The sequence below is a fragment of the Archocentrus centrarchus genome, chromosome 15 (assembly GCF_007364275.1).
Source record: "Archocentrus centrarchus isolate MPI-CPG fArcCen1 chromosome 15, fArcCen1, whole genome shotgun sequence".
In the NCBI taxonomy this organism is placed as follows: domain Eukaryota; kingdom Metazoa; phylum Chordata; class Actinopteri; order Cichliformes; family Cichlidae; genus Archocentrus; species Archocentrus centrarchus.
The window spans coordinates 23,041,942-23,061,417 of record NC_044360.1 but is presented as its reverse complement, the minus strand read 5'-3'; the positions used below and the strand labels follow the sequence as shown (position 1 = coordinate 23,061,417).

At 39.6% G+C, this 19,476-nt stretch overlaps 1 protein-coding gene across 1 annotated transcript in view; it reads right to left on the bottom strand.

Moving 5' to 3' along the window:
• The window catches only part of LOC115793598 (uncharacterized), a 28,765-nt gene extending 9,509 nt beyond the window's left edge, over positions 1 to 19,256 (bottom strand). The window contains exons 1-32 of the mRNA XM_030748647.1: positions 18,941 to 19,256; positions 16,995 to 17,133; positions 16,732 to 16,889; positions 16,475 to 16,607; positions 16,241 to 16,308; positions 16,049 to 16,112; positions 15,586 to 15,611; positions 15,340 to 15,471; positions 15,156 to 15,233; positions 14,931 to 15,050; positions 14,710 to 14,838; positions 14,421 to 14,625; positions 12,559 to 12,702; positions 12,162 to 12,266; positions 11,814 to 11,876; positions 11,517 to 11,651; positions 8,660 to 8,679; positions 6,570 to 6,797; positions 5,701 to 5,824; positions 5,473 to 5,612; positions 5,269 to 5,392; positions 5,096 to 5,169; positions 4,872 to 5,012; positions 4,631 to 4,754; positions 4,283 to 4,341; positions 3,974 to 4,093; positions 3,760 to 3,888; positions 3,474 to 3,678; positions 2,543 to 2,680; positions 2,196 to 2,297; positions 1,900 to 1,962; positions 1,574 to 1,705 (exon numbers count right to left, since the gene is read on the bottom strand). Of these exons, the coding sequence (XP_030604507.1) occupies positions 1,574 to 1,705; positions 1,900 to 1,962; positions 2,196 to 2,297; positions 2,543 to 2,680; positions 3,474 to 3,678; positions 3,760 to 3,888; positions 3,974 to 4,093; positions 4,283 to 4,341; positions 4,631 to 4,754; positions 4,872 to 5,012; positions 5,096 to 5,169; positions 5,269 to 5,392; positions 5,473 to 5,612; positions 5,701 to 5,824; positions 6,570 to 6,797; positions 8,660 to 8,679; positions 11,517 to 11,651; positions 11,814 to 11,876; positions 12,162 to 12,266; positions 12,559 to 12,702; positions 14,421 to 14,625; positions 14,710 to 14,838; positions 14,931 to 15,050; positions 15,156 to 15,233; positions 15,340 to 15,471; positions 15,586 to 15,611; positions 16,049 to 16,112; positions 16,241 to 16,308; positions 16,475 to 16,607; positions 16,732 to 16,889; positions 16,995 to 17,133; positions 18,941 to 19,041 (3,723 nt within the window). The 5' untranslated portion in view covers positions 19,042 to 19,256. The remainder of the gene's footprint in view (positions 1 to 1,573; positions 1,706 to 1,899; positions 1,963 to 2,195; positions 2,298 to 2,542; positions 2,681 to 3,473; positions 3,679 to 3,759; positions 3,889 to 3,973; positions 4,094 to 4,282; positions 4,342 to 4,630; positions 4,755 to 4,871; positions 5,013 to 5,095; positions 5,170 to 5,268; positions 5,393 to 5,472; positions 5,613 to 5,700; positions 5,825 to 6,569; positions 6,798 to 8,659; positions 8,680 to 11,516; positions 11,652 to 11,813; positions 11,877 to 12,161; positions 12,267 to 12,558; positions 12,703 to 14,420; positions 14,626 to 14,709; positions 14,839 to 14,930; positions 15,051 to 15,155; positions 15,234 to 15,339; positions 15,472 to 15,585; positions 15,612 to 16,048; positions 16,113 to 16,240; positions 16,309 to 16,474; positions 16,608 to 16,731; positions 16,890 to 16,994; positions 17,134 to 18,940) is intronic.
• Positions 19,257 to 19,476: the final 220 nt, after the last annotated feature.

Here is a 19,476-nt window from a genome sequence, read left to right as displayed (position 1 = left end):
CACACCCAGGCCTAATCACTGCCAGACCTGCTTAATCAAAAATCACTTAAATAGAACCTATCTGACAAAGTGAAGTAGACTAAAAAAAAAAAAGCAGCACATCATGCCAAACAGCTGAGAAACATTTGCCAGTCTGGGAAGTGTTACAAAGCCATTTCTTCATCCAGGAAGTTACAAAAGAACCCAGAACAACAAGAACTACAGGTCTCACTTGTCTCAGTTAAGGTCTGAGTTCATGATTCAACAATGAAAAAATGTCATCCATGGGAGAGATCCAAAGAGAGAACCACCACTGACCAAAAACAACACAAAGGCTCGTCTCACATTTGTCAAAAACATCTTGCAGGTCTCCAAGACTTTTGGGAAAATATTCTGTGGACTGATGAGACAAAAGTTTAACTTTTTGAAGGTTTGAGTCCCGTTACATCTACATAAAACGAACACAGCATTTCATAAAAAGAACATCGAACCAACAGTCAAACTTAATGGGGTAGTGTGATGGTCTGGAGCTGGTTTGCTGCTTCAGGACGACTTGATGGAACTGATGGAACCACAAATTCTGCTTTTACCTGAGAATCCTGAAAGAGAATGTCTGGCTATCAGTTCATGTTCTGAAGCTCAAGCGCACTCAGGTTATGCAGCAGGAAAATTATCCAAAACACACCAGCAAGTCCACTTCTGAATGACTCAAAAATACAAACAAAACAAAATGTAGGTTTGGAGTGGCAGAGTCAAAGTCGGGACTTAAATCAGATTGAGATCCTTAGGCACGACCTTAAACAGACTGTTCATGCTGGAAAAACCTCCAATGTAGCTGAATTCAAACAATTCTGCAAAGAGTGGACAAAAATTCGACCACAGCAACATGAAAGACTCACTGCCAGTTATTACAAACACTTGACTTGATTCCTCGCTGCTCATTATTTGAAATCCAAAAGCTGTGGACATGAACTGTATGCCAGCTGCTTCTGTAAGAAAAATCACAGGGCTAAATGAGAGCACAATTACTAGTTCAGTTTCTTATATCCTTTTTATTACCCTTTTCCATCCAGTACAATATTATTGACCTTTCTTACATTATTCAAATTCATAATTATCTGACTGATATTACAATCAGATACAAAAGAATAATAAAAAAAAAAAGAAAAAAGGTAAACTGTCTCTCTTGAGTTAAAAGTGAGTGAAAACATTTATGAAAGTTTCTAAAAGTGTCCCACGTGTAGTGTGGGGGTTTTTTTTGTTTGTTTTTTTAATAACATGAACCGGGTGACACAAAGTGACAAAATGTCTGATAATTGCACAGTTCCTCTGTGAGCACGGCAAAAGCAGATTAACAACAGTTACAAAGTGACAACCTGCACCAGGGAATTTCAATAGTTATATTTTAAAATCATGATTTCATGTTTAATTTCCAAATCCAATAAAAATGAACTGGCATGGATTCATGATGTGGCCTCTTCCATATATTAATCTCTGCACATTTTCCATCATATTACACAGTACATCAAATCATTAAAGAGACGCAAGAAGCTCTCGTGACTCTTGTACGATCTCTCTTTCGTGACTATCAGACGGTTTGATTTTCCTGGCAAAGGGATTTTTGTCCGTTGTAGATCTGAGTCCACTCTTCAAGCACTGCCTTCAGGGCACCTGCATCAGGTCGGTCTTCTGGCTTCTCACACAGCAATGAGTTAATTATTTGCTTCTGTTTAAAAACAAATAAAAGCAATATAAATGAAGCCTCTGCACTCATTACAATCAATGTATTCAAATATGTTGTGTCCAGATAACTGTGCAATCAAAGAAAAACATTTAAAAGTGACTAAATCACTTAAAGTAAGCTCTGATGGTGACCGTCTGTGAAAAAGATTTTAGCGTAATGGGAAAGAGGTGATTTACCTCTTTGGTAAACATCACTGAAAACTCTTCAGGGAAGTTCTGCTTTCTGAGGTCAGGCCAAATCTGGTATCAATGCAGTGATAAAACAACAAGAAAGAATGTCAGTTTATGCACTAATATAAAAGACAGATAGAACAGAATGAAGGAAAAACGAGCTCTGCCATCAGCTTCGCGCTATCCTGAGAAGAAATCATCTACAGCAGCTTAGTTATTTGTGCACAATAAATGCAGGCGTGCACAATGTGGTAGCACAGTTGCAGTGACAGATAGTGTTACCTCGTGTTTATGAGACTCACCTTTGCTCTTTCCGAGCCGGTCGAGAGCTTCCAAAGGAGTTCAAAGAAAATCAGCCCCAAAGCAAACATGTCCACTTTCCTGTCGTACTGCCGCTCACTCTTCTGTGTTAAAAAGACAGTCTTGACAAATGGCATTTTATCTGCCTAATGTCATATTTTTGTTAATCACTGTACTAAACTACCTAGTTATGCTCGACAGAAATGGATCTTCAGCTTTCTGCTCAGTTTTATTGCTTAATTTTGAGAGTCAAATAAACTTCTGTTGATAGAAGATGATTTTTCAGCTCTCACTGTTGAAGAGAGGTGAGGCTGAGCTTAAGAATGAAAAGTTATTGTCAGTATCTCACTTGTTCCGGAGCCATGTAAGATGGAGTTCCTTTGTACACAGTTCTCTCCACCAAAGCATCATCATCATCATCACTGGTGACCAGACCGAAGTCCCCAATCTTCACCTCTCCTTCCATTCCAAACATGATGTTTGCAGGCTTTGCATTCAAAAGCAAAAAATAAATTAAACAAACATCTGACTTAAACATTTACTTTACCTATACCTGTTGATAAACTCAGCATCAAATCAAAAAAGCGTGTACCGACAGGTGACCTTTATCGGGAAGACAAATGACCAAAAAGGCATCTTTACTTTTATCTAAACTTTGCAGAAAAAGTAAGGAAATTTGTGTTTAGTGAATTATTTCTTTGCTGTAAAAATGCTTTTTGCCAATAAATCTTATACCATTGGAAAGCCTGTTTATTCCCCCTAAAAGCTTATTCTGATGTTGACTCTTGTTTGACGTGATTGGTGCTGACAATCACGCATGTCATCAACGGAGACAATCTCAATGCAGAGCTATCGAGATGAGATTCTGCAGCCAGCGGGAATCCCACACCTCCAGTCTGGGGCTGATCTCTGTCCTCCAAGATGACAACGCTCACCCCCACAGAGCGAGTTTATCAGAGACTACCTTCAGAATTTGGGAGTGGAGAGGATGAGAGGGCCTGCCTGCAGTCCTGACCTCAACCCACAAATGTGGCTTCATTTAACAGGAACGAAATACACTTTCCAACAGGATGAGATTTATTGCTAAGAAGTATTGCTACAAAAAAAAATGTTGCATCATGTGCTGTTTGATCGTTTCCTGAATGTAGCTCCTCAAAGCACTTTTTTAAAATAGTTTATTAATCTGGAATCTGTTATTTATCTCAGGGAAGCTCCAAGAACCTTGTCACAGTAAACCAGAGGACGCATTAAAAGCTTATACACTGATGTTAAGGTCTCACCTTAAGGTCTCTGTGGATGTGGTTCTTGGAGTGAATATATTCAACTCCGCAAACTATTTCTTGAGCAATTCTGAGGCTTTCTTCTCTTCTCTTGGAGTCTTGCAGACCCTGAGCATTCTTCTCATCAATCCAGTCTTTAAGTGTGTTTTTAGCACATAACTCCATCTGAATATAGAGGAACTTTGCCTCTGAATTATCTGCAGTGCTAAAAAGGAGAGCAAAAAGTGATGCAGTTGTTTAACTTAGCATTAAAAGTTAATACTAATAATAGGTGCACAAGACTTACTGTGAAGAGCTGTAACTGTCAAAGCTAAGGTCCACTTCATATCTAGTATCCTCCTCCCAAAATGTGTAATATCTAACAATATTACGGTGGAAGAGGTCTGATAATGCGCTCACTTCTCGAAGAGCTTTTCTGTAAAGAAAAGGTTCAGTAAAGGAAGTGCAGAAATACTGTACATGCAACAGTGGATGCTAGAATCATAGCACAGCATACTTACTCTTTATAGCAGACGATCTTCACAGCATATTCTTTCTTCAGCTTTTTATGTCTCACTTTGTGAACAGAACCAAAGGCGCCTTTACCGAGACACTCTAAGGGTTCAAATTCTGAAGTAAACCTGCAGACAGTAACACTATTGTTCAGGCAAAAATAGAATAAATAAATTAAACACAGAAAGGTTTCATTGTTTTGTTTTTTTATGCCAGTCTAAATTTTAGATTAGAGACTTAAACCTTTCTCTCAGCACATAACACAAGAAAACACATTAAACTGGAAAAGAATAGTTTCTCCTTTTTTTATAAAATACCGTGACACAGTCGATCCCTCAGTCTGGCTGTTTCCCACATTCTTGTCTTGAACAGCATCCTTAGAGAACAAAAGCATAAATGGATTAAAACACCTAAAATGTGCTCTAATTAGCTGTATACGCTTTAAGACCAAGGACATCCAACCACTTCTAAGTAATACCAGTTTGTCCCTCCGTGGCTGGGGGAGAGCTCACTAATCATTGCTGGCTCAACATTTACAGAAATGTGCTGCTCTCCTTTTCTCAACTACACAAACTCCTTTTTAAATGGCTTTTGAAAGAACAGCTCATCTGCTGGAACCAAACCATATCTGATCACACAAAGGGAGGATAAAAAAATATAAGCACCTCGCCTGCCTGCCCCTGAAGAAGAGACCAGGCCAGCCGAGCTGCGTTTTGTTTGGCTTCCTTGATGCTCCTACCCTTACCCACTGGGTATTCCTTGTTGTCGATCATTAATTTGTAGAAAAATCTGAAATGGAAAAAAAGTGGAATGGTGCATTAACAGTTTAAAATAACTCAACTTTAATCGTGAGCACTGATGTCGCTGTAGTGTGTATTCAGATTCCAGGGCTTTAGACATACTCACTGACGCTTATCAGGTGTACCAGATATCTTGTCTTCAATAAATCTAGGGTGGCCGTTGTTTTTTTTCTGACAGTAGTCATGCACAAGTCCGATATAATTTTCCTGTGCAAGCCTGGAGTCCTTGGTGTTCACAGTCATGTTACTGTAAGCAAGAAGCAGTAAGAAACTTCACCATGATGGAGAAGTCACAGTTAAAAAAATGCACTGCCACTGTGATTTACTCACCACACATCAGAAACACTTTCATTTAAGTCCTCACTTTGCTGACCTGCTGCATAGCTGCGATTCTCATCTGCAGTCTTGAAAACAGAAGATGTCAAATTTGAACATGGTTAATGGATGAGTATGCTTTAGGCCTTTGATTAAGCTAGAATGGCCTGGATTGTATCATAACTTACATCTGTAGCTTTTTTGCCACATATCATGTCATATACAAGCTTGGCTGCTTCCTCTTTAGCTTCTCTTGCTGTTTTCCCAGAGACTGCTGGGTACTCCTCAGCTCCAACCATGAAGCTACACCACCTAATACCAGAAAATGCCATTTATATAATGCATTTAAAATAGAGAATAGATAAGAGTAGAGATGCATTCAGGAGGCTTACGGGATAATATTATGAGGCCCCGGTCTTGTTGACTCCACAGGCTTTACAGTTAACCTGTTCCTCTGGCCATATTCATTGAGCCAGCATATATAGTTGATATCTGTCTTAACTGGTGCAGAAGCTTCTGCTGCATTTTCTGTCTGTTAAGAAAAAATACATCAGGGACACTCACGCCACTTATTTTTCTCCAACATGCTCAAGTTCAGTGAAGGGGAGCAATAAACTTACTAAGTCCTGACCATCCAGCAGGCATCTCAGGGCATTTTCAGCTGCTTTAAGCTTTGCATCTTTCTTGGTCTTCCCCACACCTTTGGGGTAGTCTTTACCATCTATGATCACCTTCTGGCTGAATCTGTAGAGGAAAAGTCAGAGCTCTGTCAAAACAGGTTTCAGATGACAAAATTATATTTTAGGGTTGGGCCACAAGAAATAACATTCTTTATTTTCCATTTTCAGCCTCTGGGAGGCAATATTTCTTTACCCATGAAGAAACTTGGTACATCCTTAAACACAAGATATATACAGTAAGACATCCTGTGCATACACCAAGGGAGGAGCAGGTGGAGTTTTTAAACAAGTTTTCAATGCTTGTTTGGTTCTTTGTAATAACATGACTGTTCACTTTACAAATAAAGATTTTTACAAATAATAGGGCCGCATAAGAGCAAACACTTCCTGTAATCACTCCTACAATGAGCAATATTCATTCACCAAACTGCAATACTCAGCCATCTTCATGCTTATATGTATATACCTATCTATTTATTTTATTTTGTATATATTCTATTTTATCTTACATTTTTAGAAGTGTGACTTTCTACAGTATGAAGAGGAGTGGCCCTGCAATCTCACTGTACATTCCATATAATGAGAAATAAAGGTATTCTATACTATTTTATTCTGTTTTAATAAAAGGACCTAAAAGGTAGAAAAACTTTACGGCTACATCATTCTGTATATTTGTTGTCACCAATCATTACTTATATAGTTCTCAAATACTGATTAGCCTTCTGGGTCCTGTTACCTCACCCAGTACTCCTCCGATTATCGCCGTTATAGTACAATGTTCAAAACTCAGGTACCACAAATGTACTCACATTTTATTGTGGGCAAGGCCGTCAGAGCCAACGTCCTCAAACCGCAGTTTCAAGTGATTTTTCTGTGCATGCTCGTTCAGTTCAGCAATGTAGTTTTTCGTTTGTGCCATCATTAATGACTCAGCGAGTAAAATAAAATCATGACGAGACCCCACAAAGCTCACAGCACGGCTCCCTTTCCCCCTTCCATCTTCCTTCTCGGCGTATATCCGCTTATGATCGTTCCCTCTTTCGATTCAGCTGACTTTATTCATCGATAAGTTTCGATTTCTTCGTCTCTTCGTCCCCCCTACGTGTAACCGAAACTAAAACGACATCAAGCTGCCACCGCTGGGCCTGCGGGCAGAGTGGTAGAAGGAGATATCCGGAAACAATTGTTGCAGTTTTGCCTTCATCTTCCGTATGCGGAGTAGTAGCACATTCATCTGCCCCGTGGTGTGCACAGAGAGCCTCTATTTTATTTATTTTTTTTATAAATCTTTCTTACATGTTGTCTTATATGCCTTAAATTTGTTTCACTGCGGTCCAGTGAGCCCTCATTTGCGACGGTCAGGGCAGCCGCACATAGAATTTTGTTGTGCTTTTATTCCAGATAATACGGTACGGGTGCCGCGCGACCTACAAACACACCAGAAATCTTCTTATCCGGTAATTTTGATCATTTTACTGAACAGTCCAGTAGATGTTTTGCTATATTGCAAATTATAATACATAATCATCCTTACATTACACCCTAAACAATTTTAAAACTCATACAACTGACACAATCCTAATCAATTTAGATTATCAATGTGTTATTTATCATTTCAAACTGTCATTACAGAAATTATTTGATGGTGTCTGTGCTTTTTTACATTCATGTGTATCATGCGTCAGTCCAAGTTCATTATCTGCTCATGTTTAACTATTATAACAAGCATTTGTTCCCTAAAATGGGAGTTTTCCAAAGCAGAGCAAATTCCACTTTGATGTTTTTTTCCACAGGACTCAATGCTGCAATGCTGTTAAAAACTAAGCATATCCCACAATTCAGTAACTTGCAGAACCACCTTTAGCAGCAATAACTTGAAGTTACAGTTTTCTGTTAGACTGTATCAGTCTCTCACATTGTTCCCAAGACTTTTGGGAAAATATTTTGTGGACTGATGGAACTTAACTTTAACTTTTTTGGAGGGTTTGAGTCCCATTACATGTGCATAAAACTAATTGTATTTCATAAAAACAACTTCATTCCAGCAGTCAAACATAGTGGTGGTAGAGTGATGGACTGGAGCTGCGTTGCTGCTTCAGGACAACTTAATGTAAATGATGGAACCATGAATTCTGCTCTCTATCAGAAAATCCTGATGGAGAATATCCGACCATCAGTCCATGCTCTTAAGCTCAGGCATACTTGGGTTATGCAGCAGGACAATTATCTGAAACACACCAACAAGTCCACCTCTGAGTGGCTCAAAAAACAAAATGAATTTAAATAATTATTTTGCATTTTATTGCATTAAATAAATATTTGATCACCTACCAACCAGCAACAATTCTGGCTCTCATAGACCTGTTAGTTTTTTGCCCTATTCTACACCAGGGTTATAATAGTTTTGGAGTTTACATTATCGTTTAGTTTTAGTTAGTTTTTACTTTTTTTCCTCTAATTCAGTTAGTTTTAGTTAGTTTTTTAAACTCACAATACAGTTTTAGTTAGTTATCGTTTTTTTTCCTTTTAATTGTAGTTTTTATTTATTTCAGTTAACGACAATGTTTTTTCAATTTCAGTTTTCGTTAACTATAATAACCCTGTTCTGCACTAATTACCTGTATTAATTACACCTGTTTGAACTTGTTACCTGCATAAAAGATATCTGTCCACACTCTCAATCAATCTCACTCCAACCTCTCCACCATGCCAAAGCCCAAAGAGTTTTCTAAGGACACAGGGAACAAAACTTTAGACCTGCACAAGGCTGGGATAGGCTACAGAACAATAGGCAAGCAGTTTGGTGAGAAAACAACTGTTGGTGGAATTATTAGAAAATGGAAGACACACAAGATGACTGTCAATTGTCCTCGGTCTGGGGCTCCATGCAAGATCTCACCTCGTGGTGTAAGGATGATTCTGAGAACGATAAGGAGTCAGCCCAGAACTACACGGGGGACCCGGTCAATGACCTAAAGAGAGCTGGGACCACAGTCTCAAAGATGACCATTAGTAACACACTATGCAGTCATGGATTAAAATCCTGCAGTGCACGCAAGGTCCCTCTGCTCATGCCAGCAAATGTCCAGGCCCATTTGAAGTTCACTACTGACCATCTATATGATCCAGAGGAGGCATGGGAGAAGGTCATGTGATCAGATGAGACCAAAATAGAGCTTTTTGCTATCAGCTCCACTTCCTGTGTTTGGAGGAAGAAGGATGAGGACAACCCCAAGAACACCATCCCAAACATGAAGAATGGGGGTGGAAACATCATACTTTGGGGGTGCTTTTCTGCAAAGGGGACAGGACGACTATATTGAAGGGAGGATGGATGGTGTCATGTATCCAAAGATCTTGGCCAACAACCTCCATCCCTCAGTAAGAGCACTGAAGATGGGTCGTGATTGCTTCTCTTTTTTTTTTAGCTTCTCACAAAATAATAAATGTAATTTCAAAATCTTGATTTTTTTATTTTATTTTTTCAAGCTGAAAAAAATAAACTTTGTAAATGGATGACATCAGTTAATACTAAGGCCTCTTATTACCAACTGAGCACCTATGAGTACCAACTTATTACCAAAGTGCGCCAAGAAAATAATCTCCATAGCATTACAGCACCACCACCAGCCTGAAATGTTAATACAAGCCAGGATGGAGCCATGCTTACACATTTAAGCTAAATTCTGACCCTACTATTTGAATATCGCAGCAGAAATCAAGACTAATTAGACCAGCTTGTGCAAACCGTAGCCTCGATTTTCTGTTCTTAGCTGACAGGAGTGGCACCTGTTGCTGCCGTAGTCCATCTGCTTCACGCTTTGACATGTTGTGTGTTCAGAGATGCTCTTCTGCACACCTTGGCTGTAATGAGTAATTATTCAAGTGCCTTCCTATCACCTCAGAGCAGTCTGGCTATTCCCCTCTGACCTCTGGCATCAACAAGGCATTTTCATTGAGAGAACTGCCACTCACTTTTTCAGACCATTCTCTGTGAACCCTAGAGTTTTTGACTTGTGATTGTCTGACATTTGTGTTAAGGTTCAATTGAATAGGTGTATCTAATGAAGTGGCCATGAGTGTTTATCAGCAATCATCCTCTGAACATTTTATCACACTGTCAGACATGTTTTATGTTGGTAGATTGAATTGACTTGTTATGATCTGCAAAGTCCTTTAAAAGCAACAAAAACAAACAAACTCAGATTCACCCTCCTCATTGGTGAATGCCCCTTTCTGCACAGACACAATCCTTTAATTTTCTAGTGTTAAAAAACTTAAACACTCTGTTCCCCAGTGTAGCCATTTCTAACTGTATCTAATGTCAGCCTTCACTGATATGTAATGGCTCTCTTACAGCCACAGATGTCTTACTAAGTTACTGTTAATTGTAGTAGTAACTGTTTCATAAGCTAAAAAAAGGAATGTAAAGTTTTATAAAAGGGGCACCATGGTGATTTGACTATCAGCAAGAAGATCCTGGGTTCAAATCCATCATGTTGCTGGGGCTACATTTTAGAGATATCTGTGTAGTTTTGGAAGGATGAGACATTTTCAATAATGAAAACAGATGCTTTTGGGGACAAAATAAGCCACTATGAATGGATCCAAAGTAATCATGGGAAATGACCATATCCAAATTGGACCTGCTGATTATCCGGTTCAGAGTCACTATTCAGGCAGCACAGTGGTGCGGTGGTTAGCGCTGCTGCCTCACAGTTAGAATACCATCTGGAAGGCCTGGGTTTGATTCCACCTTGGCCCGGGCCTTTCTCTCTCTCTGTGTGGAGTTTGCATCTTCTCCCTGTGTCTGCGTGGGTTTCCTTCCACAGTCCAAAGACATGCAGTTACTGGGGTTAGGTTAATTGGCTACTCTAAATTGCCCATAGGTGTGGATGGTTGTCTGTCTTTCTGTGTTGGCCCTGCAACAGGTTGGCGACCTGTACAGGGTGTACCCTGCCTCTCACCCTATGTCAGCTGGGATAGCCCCCCCCCCCCAGACCCTGAACAGGATAATTGGAAGTGAATGGCTGGAGTCACTCTTCAGAGTTAAATAGTCACTGTTACTCTTCCTATTTCTTGAATTTTTTTTAGTGGCAGGGCTATTAAGTCATTTAACATAGAAACCCATGTCTCTAAAAATTCTGGTCTTAGTCATTGCTTCATGGTGTGGCTCGTACGCTGAGTCATAAAAATTCCAATGGCTTGAGTAACAGAGATCACCACACAAAGCACTGGCAACATCACCCAGCTAACAGACTAGTTCCACTTGTTATATACATTTTATTATGTCTGAGTACAATATTAAGAACCCTTCTTCCATTGTTACATGTCATAATGTACCTGTTTAATATTACATATAAAATGAAAAAAAGCAAACCGTATCTCTTGAGTGCAAGTCATGTTGAAAAGTTAAGAAAACCTTCTAACATGGTACCACATATGGTGTGCTTTTCATAAGCATTCAACATAATTCTCCAGCAGAAAAACGTCAATTCAGCATCAAACACTTTCTCCTCGTACAAGAAAGCAGCAAACAGCAGTTAAAATGATCACCTGCACCAACAGGCTGATCTGAATAGTTTCTAAAATCATGATGTAGACTGATTTCATGTTCCATTCAATAAGAACTGCGATTGATTTATCACAATGATCTGAGCCTCTCCATATGTCAAAGACTGCACATTATCACACAAATCATTACATTAAGCGCACATGACAATACACAGACTTCCAAAAGTTCTGTCTGCAATTCAGACGGTTTGATTTTCCCGCTGCATGTTTTTCTTAGCATTGGACGTCTGAGCGCACTCTTCCAGCTCGGCCTTCAGCTTTCTTACTTCAGGCCGCTCTTTTGGCTTCTCACGCAGCATCGACTGAATTATTTTCATCTGTAAAAAACAACAATATGATTGAGATACGCTTTGTTCAGACCACTGACCAATGTTTTTAAAAACTCTTGACACTTATCAAATCTATTTATGGAAGCTTTAGTACTGCTCTGCTGTTGACCATCTTTTGATTCTAGCATAATGAGAGTATTGATAATCTACCTCTTGGGGAAAGGTCAGAGAAAAGTCTTGAGGGAACTTCTGGCTTCTGATGTCACTCCACATCTGGAATGCATGGATTGATAAAAAGGACAAAAGTGCATGTTAATGTACTTGCAGTAAAAACTTTGAACTACGATCTATTAAGCATTCTAATTAATAAATACAGGGACGATTCATCAAAAGAGAAAAAAGGATAAGCAAGTTCTGTTGTATTTGCTTTATAAATTACTATGGTACTACTTAGCTACCATTAACACAGGCCAGGTAATACGACAGCATAGTTGTGGCATAGTTTTTTTTAATAATATTAGACCTTGTTGTTATCTTGTGTTTATGAGACAGACTCACCTTTGCTCTTTCCATGCCTGTGTATGTAGAAATCTTCCAAAGAAGCTCAAAGAATATCAGCCCCAAAGCAAACACATCCACCTTCTGGTCATAGTTTGTCCCATTCTGGGGTAATGAAATTATAAAGTAAAATTTACTTAATTATTCTCACACCTGCAGTGCATTTTTCTGCCCTATAATTAATCAACACTGCAATCAACACTGATATAATAATAAGTTTATTCAAGAAGGGACACAAGTTATTCAGTAGAAGAAGAAACAGCAAGACTGGATACTAGACATGAGGTGGGCAAATGTAAGCGTAACAATGCAGACCAATTACTAGCTAAGCTTGTAAAACCATTCATTTCATGTACTTTAAAGTAATATTGCAGAACAAACAGATGCTACATCTCACTTGTTCGGGAGCCATGTATAGCCTGGTTCCTGTTCTTTTTGTTCTCTCCATATGGTTTTCAGCATTGCAATCATGTTCATCAGTGATGAGACCAAAGTCCCCAATCTTCACCTCATTTTCTTTTCCAAACAGGATGTTTGCAGGCTAACAAAGCAGAAAAGTAGGAACAATTAAAACCAATTAACATGAAGTTACTTGAATGAAGTACAATAAGTGCTTTTACTGGCTTAATACCTGCTGGAATAAAAAGTGCGCAAGCCCTTTGCTGTAAATTTTTGGTGTGCTTTGATATATATATATATATATAAATGACCAACCAATAAGCTTAGGTCCAAACTAATTTTACACATAAACAAACAAAGAAAAAAAAAATCAATGTTTAACTTATTTAAGAGTTTAACTGAGGGCAGCAATGTTCGCTGGTCTGTCCCCTCCTTTGTTTCTGAGTGATGGAGTCCATAAAAAGGAATTTAAAACCGTTTTCACACATGAACTCCAGACAATGTCGGGAGAATCTGGTCAGGGTACTGCCCTCTCTCACATGTGGCACACAACAGGAGATGTTAGCTTGAGGAGTGTGCTAGACAGTCATGATTTCATTGCCTTAGTTAACATGACAAAATACAAGTCAGAGGTAATGGATATCCCAATCATGCTTATGGGATTTCTTTGTTGGCCCAGGCTTCCTGCTTCAGGCTCTGTGTGGGTTCACATACAGTAAAAGGAGGCGTCTGACCCATCATTCAACTCATTACCCTTATGGATGGATCGGGTTTTGGAGAATATAGAAAAAAAATATGATGGAGAAACACAAAAAAAGGATACCGCAATTAAGCCAAGAGAGCAATGCTAAACAAAATGGCTGCTCAAGTTAAGTCACAAGTGAATATGTTCTCAGTGCTGCACTTTATATAAAATGAGGCATTAAATGTGCCACATGTTAAAAATATTAATTATAAGCTACTTCGTACATTCATGCCTGACACTCATTGACTCTCTTTTTTTTTTTTTGTGTTAAATGCCAACAGATTAATCAATCTTCTAATCGGTATTTGATATTCTAAAATTACAGCAGTGTAAAAAAAAGACACGTCAGCAAATCAGGAACAAACAGAATACATTTTTGGATACATACACTCATACAGTTTGCAGCTGGACAGCTTCTTTGCTCGCAGGTGTGGTCTGATAGGTTTGCATATAGCCTATAAAGTGAAGCTCTTGAGAGCATGTAATTTGGGAAAGAATCAGTGAAAATGTGGCGCTTACAGCTGAAACGTAAGTAGGTTATGTGTGTGGCCTATGTTTCTAGCCAAGTTAAAAGAGAACCACTTTTGTGGTGCTGAAAACCTTCAGTATCATTATACTTTGCTAACCTATTTTGCTTCATTGGACAGCAGTCAGATGCATTCTAGCTACTGAAAAGACTTTGTTTAGGTGAGGGAGCTGCTTTACTAGTACAAGCAGGAAGTGGGAAACAGGACACCCGACATGTGTGAATAGCACATTACCTTTACTATTCGTATGTGGCAGCAGATGGACAGACTCTCCTGTTTTCACATGATAAATGGACTGGTTCTTATATTTACTCTAGCACTCCAAGCACTTTATACAACATGCCTCATTCACCCATTCATACTTTTTTGTGCTCTATCTAACATTCGCACTCCAACACATTGGAATTCAGCATCTTGCCCAAGGATACTTTGGCATACACAGCAGTCAGGAATCAAACCACCGGCATTCCGATTAGTAGATGACCTGCTCTATTTCCTGAGCTACAGCCACCCCACATGTGTATAAATGACTTAACTGAGCTCAGGTGGGTTTCCACTCAGCACAGTTGTGGTGAGTAAAAGGCTTACCTTAAGGTCCCTGTGGATGAGGTGTTCGGAATGAATGTACTCCACTCCTTCAACTATTTGCTGGGCAATCAACAGGCCTTGTTGTCTTCTCTGTGAGTGTTCCAGAGTGTCTTTGTTCTGCTCTTTTATCCACCTTCTAAGTGTTTTGGTGTCACATAATTCCATCTCTATATAGAGGTACTCTGAAGGTAAATTACTCTGAACTCTAAGAAGAAAAGAGAACAGGAAATGGCACATCTTCATAATTGGTAAAAAGGTACAGAATATTTTATGGGCAGCTAAAACTTACTGGAAATAGCTGTCAGTAGAAGTCGTCATGTTGTCTTCGTATGTGTGATCCTCTATCCAGCAACTGTAGTATCTAACAATGTTTCTGTGAAGAAGTTCCGATAACGCCCGAACCTCTCGCAGAGCTTTTCTGATCAGAGTAAAGGAAAATAACTGAGTAAATATCTTATTGCATCCCTCACTGAGATATTGCTTGTGCATTGAATACCTCTACATACGTACTCATTACTGTGAACAATCTTTACAGCACGATACTGGTCCACCAGTATTTTTTTTGCTTTGTAAACACGACCAAAGCCTCCTTTACCAAGACGCTCTATAGAATTGAACTCTGATGTGAATCTGCAGACATTTACAATGTTACTTAGGTATGAAAGTGAAAAGTGATGTCTTGCACATGATTGCACATCAATTATACTCAACCCTTGTGACAAATGCTTTTCATACCTTGACTGGGTTGAGGTTTGCTTTACATCGTTTTCAACACTCTTGTTTTTAACAGCATTCTTAGAGAACTCTGTTAATCTGCAGACAAGTACAATGTTGTTTAACCATGAAGGTGAAAAGCAATGTCTTGCACATGATTGCACATGAAATTATATTCAGCCTTTGCCACAAAGGCTTTTCGTACCTTGGCAGGTTTGAGGTTTGCTTTGCACCTGGTCGTTGGACCTGGTCGTTGGATGGGTTTGATGACCCTGCAAATATTACTGATTCACTTGTACCTGCAATCAAGCTCTGCGATGATGACTCAAGAGACTCTCTTAGAAAAAAGAAGAGGGACATCATTAGCATTTTTAGTTGCACCACAACCTCTGCAATCCTCTTTATTATCACTGTAATTAAAGAGACTTAAATTGAAGTTCTTGTTGAGTACCTGACAGATGTGGTAGTCTCAGATGTCTAAAATGCACACAAAAAAGTCTTTGGTTGTTGCACCAAATATTTGTCATCATGGTAATACACAAATATGGTTCTACTACTATTACTGTTTGCTACTCTAAGTCAAAGTTACCTGCAGTAATCTCTTCTGGGCATAGCTGCATAATAGCAAATAGGTCTGTTTGAATATCATATCAGACATTCTCAAAATAAAGGCATGCACATTTTGTGTTGACTATACTGTCATAGTCCTGGGTCTGTTACCCAGTGTTTTGAGTTTGGCACTTTGAAGTTACTTGAAGATACTTGCACTCTTGATTAACTGCTGCAGAAAGCCTGTTTGTGTTACACAGACCCAGTGATAACTTTCTTGCCCTTACAGTATACCTTGCATTATCTGAATAGTTTTCAAATAATTGATTCTCTTTTTAAAAAAAATTATGGTGGAACAAACAGACCTGGGATGAAGAAGGATTTGATGGGTTACTTGTACTGTTGTGTGATGATGATTCATTGGAGTCCCTAGAAAAAGATGAAAGAAACAACTACAGCTTTCACAGTATACAGTACTGAAAGCATCAACATATAGTTGTAACATTTAATCCTAATTAAACAGCAATTTGCTGTCCTGGTATCAGTAAGTGCCTTACAGTGTAGCTGATGGTGCTGATGATACAGGTGGAGCACCATCTTCAGATGCTGTTGATCTGACAGACACCTAAAATGCACAGAAAAATTCAACATAATTTTATGTAAATTTCACCCAATGAGAAGCATTTCATTAAAATGTCATTAGTGTCTCTAACAACCTAATACATAATAAACCATTTATTATTGTGGTATTTTTATTTGTTAAAAGAAAGGCAGCAGTACAGATTAAATACCTTGCTGTCCCAGTCTGACTGTTCCTGGAGAGCAGACCAGGCCAACTCAGCTGCATTTTGTTTGGCTTCCTTGGCACTCCTACCCTCACCCACAGGATAATCCCTGTTCTCAATTACCAGTTTGTAGAAAAAGCTGTGTTGTGGAAAAAGTGAGAATGTTTTAGATCATTGCATAAACAGGTTAATGTTGTTGAACATCAGTCAGGAGCTGGTGTCTAAAGGATCTATCCAGATTACAGAGTTTGAGTTGGACTCACTGAGGTTTGTGAGGTGGGCCATCTCTCCTCACTTCAACATATGAATGGGAGCGGAATGTTTTCTGACAGTAGTGGTTGACAAATCCAATGAAATTTGTCTCTGTAAAGCTTTTGTCTTTAGAGCTGAGAGTTGTCTGAGCTTCTGCTGCATTGCTTCTCTGTCAAGATAAGAAGTACATCAGAGATACATACTGTATGTCACAGGCTGGTCTGTCATTTCTCTCAAGCATGTTTCAATTAAGCAAAAATGAACATTATCTTACAGAGTTAACTGAGCCCTGATGACCAAGCTCAGACAAGCCTTCCAGAGCATTTTTTGCTGCATTATGCTTTGCTTCCTGCTTGGTGTTCCCCACACCATTGGGGTAGGCTCTACCATCAATGACTACCCTCTGGTAGAATCTGTACAAATGTGAGAGATTTGTTATATACTGCTAAAAAAAAAAAAACAATTAAGGGATCACTTTGAAAACATCATATCTCAATGAAAAAAAAAATCATGATGGATATCTATACTGATATCAGATGGACCGAAATATAATGTCCCAGAAGTGTTCTATTGGACAGTCAATGGTATCATTTCCTTCATCCTCTCAGAACTGCATACTTTGGCTACATGAAGTTAGATGTTGTTGTGCACCAGGAGGAACACAGGACCCACTGCAGCAGAGTAGGATCTGACAGTGGGTCCAAGGATTTGATACTGATACCTAATGGCAGTCAGGCTGTCGTTGCCTAGCATGTAGAGGTCTGTGCATCCCTCCATGGATATACCTCCCCAGACTGACCCACCACCAAACCAGTCATACCGAACAATGTTACAGGCAGCATTTCGTTCTCCACAGCTTCTCCAGACCCTTTCACATCTGTCATGTGCTCACAGTAAACCTGCTCTCATCTGTGAAAAGCACAGGGCACCAGTGCTGGAACTGCCAACTCTGGCAACTTGGCAAATGCCAATCGGGCTCTCCGACCACCTTCATGAAGTCTGTTTCTGATTGTTTGGTCAGAGACATTTATACCAGTGGCACGCTGGAGATCATATTGTAGCTCTGGCTGTGCTCATCCTGTTTCTCCTTGCACAAAGGAAAAAATATCGGTCCTGCTGATGGGTTAACGACCTTCTACAGCCCTGCTCAGCTCTCCTAGAGTAGCTGCCTGTCTCCTGAAATCTCCTCCATGCTCTTGAGACTGTGCTGGGAAACACAGCAAATCTTCTGTTAATTGCACTTATTGATGTGCCATCCCGGAGGAGTTGGACTACCTGTGCAACCTCTATAGGGTCCAAGTACCACCTCGTGCTACCAGTACTGACACTGACCCTAGCCAAATGCAAAACTACTGAAAAAAACAGAAATAGCCTCCACCTGTAAAACCATTCCTGTTTTAGGGGGTTGTCTCATTGTTGCAGCTGTTGTTAACTTCATTAACACCAAAGCAGTTTAAACTGAATAACAACCCCCTCTGCTACTAAACTGACCAGATCAACATCCCAGAGGTTTAATTGACTTGATGCTACACTCTGATTAAAAAAGTGTTTGAGCAGCGCACATCCAGATAAAATAAACGAGGTGAAAATGCACGCTACCATTTTCAGCCTCTGGGAGGCAATATACATCTACTTGTGTGCAAGACTGAAGCCTCCATTGCACAAACTTATTTCTGTGTCTCTCTAACTTCGTCTCCAAACTGCTCTACTTGAGCTGTCCCTCTGACGTACTCATTTCTAATCCTGTCCCTCCTGGTCACTCCCAATGAAAATATTTGCATCCTCCAAACCTCCAGCTCCACCACCTTCACATCACAGGATATTCCTTGCTGTCAGTTTGTAGAAAAGACTGCTCTAGTCTCCACAATGTGTTTGTGTGTGTGTGTGTGTGTGTGTAAAATATCTTGATGTTGGCTCAATGTTGTTTCCTTTTAGTGCAGAATTGTACTCTTGTGTGCCCCCCCTCCCAATAATATTATCTGCTGCTTTGACTCACAAATCTATAAAAACTATCAAAGCCTTATTGGAAATGTTGTGCAGTGTCATTCTGAGTAGATTGTTAAGTTTTGTGCTGAACCACGCCTATGACTAAGAAACTGATTTCTGCGTGTACCTTGTTTGGCTTTAAAGCCCCACCTCGACCATGCCACCAGCTGGAAGAGACCCCCACCCACTAATCCCCGTATTCTACATTCAATATCAGGAAAGTGTTAAACTCACGTTTTAACATGATCCGGACCGACAGAGCCAAGGTCTTCATAGCTCACTTCCAAGCGCCATTTATGCTTGTATTCGGTTAGTCTGCCAATGTAGTTATCCATTAGAAATGACTCAGCAAGTTGCACAAAACTGTAAGACCACACAGAGCTCTGTTCGCGGCTTCAGCCTTATTTCTGCTCCGTGATCGGCGCGTCTCCGTGACTGCTTTCGACTCAGCTGGTTTTGAGTATTTACAGGTTTCGATTTCTTCAAATCGCTCTCTGTAGCCTACGTGCTTTATTCGCTTATCCCAACAAACGAAACTGAAACTGAGCACCTACCGGCAACTGGGCAACTTCCGTCGCGATGTATTATTGCTGCAGGGCTCTGCCCCTGAGAAAAACCTTTAAATTCTGATGCACAAATACTGCGTCTCCTGAGAAACTGCTCATCGCTTGCTGTGTCTTTATTATTATTATTAAACTGGTGCCAAGAACACATTTTAAGGCTTAAAAATGTTTCACCACACGAGTTTTAATTTTGTCTTCTTCCTGGTC